The sequence below is a fragment of the Elaeis guineensis genome, chromosome 6, assembly GCF_000442705.2.
Source record: "Elaeis guineensis isolate ETL-2024a chromosome 6, EG11, whole genome shotgun sequence".
In the NCBI taxonomy this organism is placed as follows: domain Eukaryota; kingdom Viridiplantae; phylum Streptophyta; class Magnoliopsida; order Arecales; family Arecaceae; genus Elaeis; species Elaeis guineensis.
Window position 1 is genome coordinate 5,102,254 of NC_025998.2, and position 8,099 is coordinate 5,110,352.

The window sequence follows — 8,099 nt, forward strand, 5'->3', positions numbered from 1 at the left end:
CTTTGACCGGACAAAATCGCAGCAACTCACTGCTCTCGTGGTAACTTCTAAAGCAGAACTTTTGTGCAGCGTTCTAGAAATATGTATATTGAAATATTCTAAGATTTTTTTTTTTTTTTTTTGATGTATAGGGAAGCTGAAAGCCACCCAAGGGAATATGTACAAAGTGGTATTAACAGTTGAAAAGAAAAAAATAAAAGCTACAGAACATAAGTTAACGGGGTCAGAATATCAAAGAAAATGAATCTTCAAAAACTTTCTGAAGTCAACCTCTTCCACTCCTCCCAAAACGCAGTTCCTCAATCATCTCTAGATATCCAAAGGTCTCAGCTGCAGCCATAATTCATTGTGCCCTTCCAATGTATTCTTAGAGCACAAATGCTTCCAGAGTTTAAAGGAGAGAAGAGATGTTTGAAAGACCGAAGAAGCATAGCACTTTTTTTTCTGAAAAATTCTTCAATTTCTTTCCAACCATACATTCCAACATGCGTTGTGCCCTCCCCTGAAATATTCTAATATATTCTTAAAGTCCAAATTGATCAAATGTGAAATTTTTGAGACAAATATCTTTGCTTTGACCCCGTCATCTTTTATCAATTTAGGAAAGGGACGTAATGGCTATCCATCTCCAAACATGGTGATCACTTATCAGCTCTCTCTTCCCAAGCATGCTTGAGATTGATCATTCCATGGATTGATGAACTTTCAATCTTGTTATACGGAAGAACCTTCCTAGACAGAATTGATTGTTTGGTAGAGCCCTAATGGTACATTAAAAAGATGCAAGAAATAATCCACTAATCCTTCAAGCCCTAATATATGTTTGTGCCATTCTAGCAGCTGTGATATGGACCAAATTCGGCCTTCAAGCTGATGCATGGCGCTAAAGAGAAAGAAGACCCTTTCTGGCTGGACAAATTTTCATGGTTTAGTTGGATAAGGATAACCATAGATGATTTTTCACCTGATTAGGACTTTGAAGTCCACCGATGGGACAAGAACTCAATGTCTATAAAAGCCTGACATACTACGTACGTAAGGTCTTTCTATTTGATTCATTACCGATTAGATCTTGTTCTCTTCTTTTCTTCAAAACTCTTTTTCGCTGACTTAAGCATTGGATTGGTGACCCCGGTAATCTCTTCCTTGCGTGTGTAGATTGGTGTTCTTTAAGACTTTCGATTGGGTTTTGTTGTAACACCTTGCATGTTTGGTGCTTTCATTATTGGGGTTCTGGTAATTGAGGAGGGCCACTTTGCAGGTAGATTAATCAGTTGAAAAGTTGCAGGACCTTATGTGAATCCTCTCCCTGCCTCGTATCCCAACTTTCTTCATATTATCAACAACCAAATAGGACTTCTCTTTGAGAAGTAGTCAAAATCTTCATTTTGCTTACGAGAATGTCCATACTTCAAGCTGCCATGTATAAAGTTATAGTAAAAGTTGCTTCATATCACTTTCACTAACCATAGATGATTTTTCACCTGATTAGGACTTTGAAGTCCACCGATGGGACAAGGACTCAATGTCTCTAAAAGCCTGACATACTACGTACATAAGGTCTTTCTATTTGATTCATTACCGATTAGATCTTGTTCTCCTCTTTTCTTCAAAACTCTTTTTCGCTGACTTAAGCATTGGATTGGTGACCCCTGTAATCTCTTCCTTGCATGTGTAGATTGATGTTCTTTAAGACTTTCGATTGGGTTTTGTTGTAACACCTTGCATGTTTGGTGCTTTCATTATTGGGGTTCTGGTAATTGAGGAGGGCCACTTTGCAGGTAGATTAATCAGTTGAAAAGTTGCAGGACCTTATGTGAATCCTCTCCCTGCCTCGTATCCCAACTTTCTTCATATTATCAACAACCAAATAGGACTTCTCTTTGAGAAGTAGTCAAAATCTTCATTTTGCTTACCAAAATGTCCATACTTCGAGCTGCCATGTATAAAGTTATAGTAAAAATTGCTTCATATCACTTTCACTAACCATAGATGATTTTTCACCTGATTAGGACTTTGAAGTCCACCGATGGGACAAGAACTCAATGTCTATAAAAGCCTGACATACTACGTACGTAAGGTCTTTCTATTTGATTCATTACCGATTAGATCTTGTTCTCCTCTTTTCTTCAAAACTCTTTTTCGCTGACTTAAGCATTGGATTGGTGACCCCTGTAATCTCTTCCTTGCGTGTGTAGATTGGTGTTCTTTAAGACTTTCGATTGGGTTTTGTTGTAACACCTTGCATGTTTGGTGCTTTCATTATTGGGGTTCTGGTAATTGAGGAGGGCCACTTTGCAGGTAGATTAATCAGTTGAAAAGTTGCAGGATCTTATGTGAATCCTCTCCCTGCCTCGTATCCCAACTTTCTTCATATTATCAACAACCAAATAGGACTTCTCTTTGAGAAGTAGTCAAAATCTTCATTTTGCTTACCAAAATGTCCATACTTCAAGCTACCATGTATAAAGTTATAGTAAAAGTTGCTTCATATCACTTTCACTAACGATATGAGGACCATGGGTGTATTTTTAGTTTCATATTAGCTTTATATTAGATAGATTTTGAGTACTTATACAGAATTGAAGAACTCAAATAATATCTGTGATGTCAATCTTTTTGGATAAAATTCTAGATTACTATGGCCTATTGATCCAAGAGGATCTCTAGACTCGATGTAAACCATCTTGACTATCACAGATAGAATAGAGTGCAAGATTCGTTATATCAGGAAGTTGAGTCACTTGTCGCTTGTCAAATTTAAGGAGATCATAATTTTGTCATATGATATCTAATTGATATATATATATATATATATATATATATATTTGAAATGAATATCTTTTTGGCATATACAACTTTGGGCAGGTTTAAATTTTACTGAAATTCAATCATTTGGACCTCAAAACAGCTTGATCAAATCGAAACTTTTCTTTTTGGAAAAGACTTTGATCAAACAGCATCTTCCAATCTGTGAAAAAATTAGATGGAGCAACAAAAAATAAATTTGATGTAGAAGTCAAAATCCACCTATAAAATTTTAGTATTTTTTCGTAATTATTTCTATTGGTCATGTTTGTTTTGGGATACCTAGTACCTAAAGTATGCAAGGGAGGACATCACTCCTATTATGGATAGGGTCTACATATACTTAGTTTATGAAGTGTGGAGAATTAATGAAAGAAAAGAGGATGTATGCCATACTTTTGCAATTCTTCTACGTTCTAGTTTGCTTTTGGGAGTTTGAGTTGAGCAAGTTAAGAAAAATCTTCCTTCTCTCCAAAAAGATTATCTATATAGATTAGGAATTACCACACCACATGCCTATCTAGGCTAAGTATTGGCAAGCCATAATATTTATAATTAGATTTATATTACTTTTAATTGGATTTGAATAGATTTAAACCATCAGTCTCACATAGATGGTAAGGCTCAAAAGAAGGATATACGTGAGGGACTCGTGCAAGCATGTATCTAGTGCAACATCGATTGTGCACTAGTTACAAAAAGTCAAAAAATCCAAACAAATTGTGATTAAAAAAACACCTATGACAACTTCTAGCCAGGATTTTTGAATTTGAGGTGCTATATCAGTATTACATATGTAGCTATCAACGGTTAATGACAAAATACTGGCACCAATTTAAAACACCGAGATGCCACCAATTCAAACGCAAAGTAGGAAAAATATTGGAGATGTCACGGCCAATTTAAAATGGACAAGCCGTGGCTTCACCTTTTTCGTAAAAACTTAGCTCTTTTTTTTTTTTTTAAATACGTACGGTTGTTAAAACTTCGTTATCGAAACATCCGTCTCTTCTATATATAATAGCCAATGTACCTAATTGATGCAGTACTCTTGGAATAGATCTAGCTGGTCATAGAACAGGCCAACTTACAGGCGTTGTTTGATATATCCGTGTTATGGTTACCAGGAGGATGAGACCGTTACATTCAAAGGTGACTTTGTTGCTATCTAGCCTCTGATTTGTTCGTTTCTTTATTACTTAACTTGGAGGTCATATGCTTTATTTCCAACTTTGAAGTTCCCTGCTCACTAAAAAAGAAAAAAAAGAATAATTCTAGTGCTCATACAAATGTTTTTGTGGAATATCGGATCCAAATCCTGGCACGAAGGCGTTTGCTTCAACTCTATAAAGTCCTACGGCAGCACGACGTCGTTTCTTGTGGAACCCGTAAAATCCACGTTTAAGCATTCCCTCCGCGAATTTTCCACGTCAAAGGTCCGCGTAGGCTGCGTGCGAGCGCTTCCACATGGTTGGTAATACAGCAAAGAGATTGCAGATTCTTCATACTCAACCTGTGTTTTTTTTTTAAACAAGAAAAGAGAAGATAATGTTATCGCGTAATTGATGGCTCAATTATCTCAAGCACATAGTTATCCATTTTTTTTGACCATTCCTTATCCGTTCAAGTTTATTTGATGTTCGATAAAGTAGTGAGACTACGAAACCCTTGTTGCCCACTTATGGTTATACCTTGCCCACTTCGTCCTTATATTACTGTCTCCCCCTGACTAACTGCCTGATACCAGGGACCAAATTGGCGAGGCTGTTACAAGAACATAAGTTTAACCAGTGACAAATTGATAATGATAATTTAAGGATATAAGTTTAACCAGTGACAATTGGTCCAGGCTGTCACGAGAACACAAGTTTAACCAATGACAAATTAATAATGATAATTCAAGGATACAAGATTAACCGGTGACTAGCTAGCTAGTTTAACTAGTGACAAATTGGTAACACAACTTCAACAACTGACAATTGTTCCAGGCTATTACAAGAACACAAGTTTAACCAGTCATGCGAGGACACAAGCTTAACCTTTGACGAATTGATAATGCTAATTCAAGTTGCTATTGTAATTAGGATACAAGTTTAACAAGTGAAATATTGAAAACAATAATTTATGAAAACAAGTTTATCCAGTAACAAATTGATCATGATAATTCTTCTTCTTCGATACATGATTACCTAGTGACAAACTGATAATGATATATAATTCAAGTTTTTTGTTCCCCTCCACCTCCTCTTTGAAGTAGGTACCTCTTTGTTTTTAAAGAAAATCCACTTTATGATGGAAATGGTAAAATATTTCTTTGGGTAGAAGGATAGACGGGCATGCATCTGTAATTGTGCAGCCTAAATAATATCTTTTCAATTCCGTTGACTTGTTAAAATGTTCATATGGAGAGTCATCCATCATAGTTTGAAAGAATTTGATCTGATGCTCGGTCATAAATGGCTATGAAATTTCTTACTTCGAATTGCATCGACTCACAGCTTCACGTCGGCAGCGGCCAAATCTTACTTGGCGTCAGTCTTGCCGTTGTACCGGCCGTCATCTTAGGGGACCCGCGGTGATATTGCAGATAGAGCCTGCTAAAGACTTTTGTTTATGCATGCACGACTAGCCCAGTTAGCAGCTGTCCCAGGTTAATTTCCAGTCAATGAAGCCATGGTCAGTCTTCCAAGTCTATCCGAAAGGAAAAAAAAAAGGCGCCAATTCACACCGCGCCTCACTTTATATAAGGGGCACGAGCTCTCTCCAATGCCCTCAACCCAGGGGAGAAGAGAAGCCCCATTGTAAGCTTTCCTCTCCTCTTACATATATTCACCATGGCCACCAACCAACTCCTCCCCCTCCTCCTCCTCGCCCTCGTCGCCGGCTCCCATGCGGGCAGCATCGCTGTCTACTGGGGCCAGAACGGCAATGAGGGCACCCTCGCCGACACCTGCTCCAGCGGCCTCTACGCCTACGTCATCCTCGCCTTCCTCACCACATTCGGCAACGGCCAGACCCCCGTCCTCAACCTCGCAGGCCACTGCGACCCCAACGCAGGCACCTGCACCAGCCTCTCCTCCGACATCCAGTCCTGCCAGTCCCAGGGTGTCATCGTCCTTCTCTCCCTCGGCGGTGGCTCCGGCAGCTACTCCCTCTCCTCCACCGACGATGCCCAGAACGTCGCCAACTACCTCTGGGACAACTTCCTTGGCGGCAGCTCCTCCTCTCGCCCCCTCGGCGACGCCGTCCTCGATGGCATCGACTTCGACATCGAGGCGACCAACGGAGACTTCTTCGACGACCTTGCAAAGGATCTGGCGCAGTTCAGCAGCCAGGGAAAGAAGGTCTACCTCACGGCGGCGCCACAGTGCCCGTACCCCGACGCGCACCTCAACACGGCGCTGCAGACCGGGATTTTCGACTATGTCTGGATCCAGTTCTACAACAACCCACCGTGCCAGTACTCCTCGGGGAGCATCGACAATTTGACCGGTGCGTGGAGCACCTGGATATCGAGCGTGACGGCGACCAACTTTTTCTTGGGCTTGCCGGCGTCGACCGATGCGGCCGGCAGCGGGTACATCCCCCCCGACGTGCTGACTTCTCAGGTTCTGCCGGCAATTAAGGGCACTGCCAAGTATGGTGGAATCATGCTGTGGAACCGGTACTACGATGAGCAGAACAACTACAGCACCACCGTGAAGGGTAGCGTTTGAATTGCGTCACATACATAGAAGGAGGTCTATACTCATGACCATGTTTACTCAAATAATGACGAGCAGGTTGCTTGCCAAATTCAGTCTTAAGATTAAATGTGTTACGTGTATGAGAAATAAAGATATGATATGGATACATATTTTTACTAAAATAAGTGATCTTTCTTGAAAAAGAAAATAAATAAATAAAGTCAACTGCGATATGCTTGTTTGTTCCCCGACTTTGACCGGACAAAATCGCAGCAACTCTCGTGTTAACTTCCAAAGCGGAACATTTGTGCAGCGTTCTAGAAATATGTATATTGAAATATTCTAAGGTATTCTTCAAGTCCACATTGTTTGAATGTGCAATGTTTGAGACAAACATCATTGCCTTGACCCTGTCATCTTTATCGATCTAGGAAAGGAACGTAATGGCTATCCATCTCCAAACATTGTGAACAATTATCTGCTCTCTCTTCCCAAGCATGCTTGAGAGTGATCATTCCATGGGTTGGTGAACGTTCAATCATGTTACATGGAAGAACCTTCTCCGAGAGAATTGAATATTTGGTAGAACCCTAATCTAATATAATATATAAAAGAAAAAATCAGATTGATGATTTTTTGACAAGTGGCATTCTGAAAGTTTGATAAGTGACATTCTGAGTGTTTAACATTATTTATCATAATTTAATAGAAAATATTAGATTGATGACTTTTTGATAAGTGGCATTATGAATGTTTAATATTATTTATTATAATTTAATAAAAAATTTATATTAATCTTTAAGAAAAAAAATTATTTATTAATTATTTTTAATATTAAGTCAATTAATTAATTTTAATTATTATTTAATTTAATTTTAACAAAATGTATAATTTTTCTTTCACATATCTTCCTTTTTTTTTTATTATCACATGCAACGCATGGATTTTAATATCTAGTGGTACACTAAAAAGATGCAAGAAATAATCCACTAATCCTCATTTCACTACAAAAAAAAAAAAGGTAGATCAAGTCAACATAATTAAAAAAGACGTCTTCTCCAAAAGATGTGCCGACCGCCCACCAAAATAGTTGGGAACTCGGCATATAGTACTTTCCTGGCTATAATTGAGACCGAACTTCTGGCATGAATTTTGACCAAGAAGTGTGGATCAAAAAGACGCATCTTACTTTTGATTCTAGGAAGTTATTTTTTATAAAATTATTTTTAAATAATTATTTTTTAAAAATAAAATTTTAATATATTTAATTGATTATAAAAAAATAATTTATTATAGAATGACTTATATTTGATTGAGCATCTATTTTTTTTAAAAAAAATTATATAGAATATCTATTATACCCTTAATAGATACAAGAACATATCTTTTTGCTCTTAAAATTTTATATAAATAATAATATTATAATTATATTTATCTTAATATAATATTAATATATTATATTATAATATTAAATTATAATAATTTATTCTATTGATATAATACTAATATTTTAATATTATATTAATATAAATATTAATATATTAATATAGATATTTTATTAATATTAATAAAAATATTATATTAGTATAGATATTAAAATAATAT

At 37.3% G+C, this 8,099-nt stretch overlaps 1 protein-coding gene across 1 annotated transcript; it reads left to right on the top strand.

Annotated features, from left to right (window-relative positions):
• Positions 1 to 5,572: 5,572 nt before the first annotated feature.
• Positions 5,573 to 6,742, top strand: LOC140858413 (acidic endochitinase-like). Its single transcript, XM_073258979.1, has one exon. The coding sequence runs from the start codon at positions 5,643 to 5,645 to the stop codon at positions 6,522 to 6,524; it is 882 nt and encodes a 293-aa protein (XP_073115080.1). The 5' UTR covers positions 5,573 to 5,642; the 3' UTR covers positions 6,525 to 6,742.
• Positions 6,743 to 8,099: the final 1,357 nt, after the last annotated feature.

What these genes read in the sequence shown, in the direction of transcription:
- LOC140858413 (XM_073258979.1), top strand. Translation starts at nt 5,643, where the DNA reads ATGGCCACCAACCAACTCCTCCCCCTCCTCCTCCTCGCCCTCGTCGCC.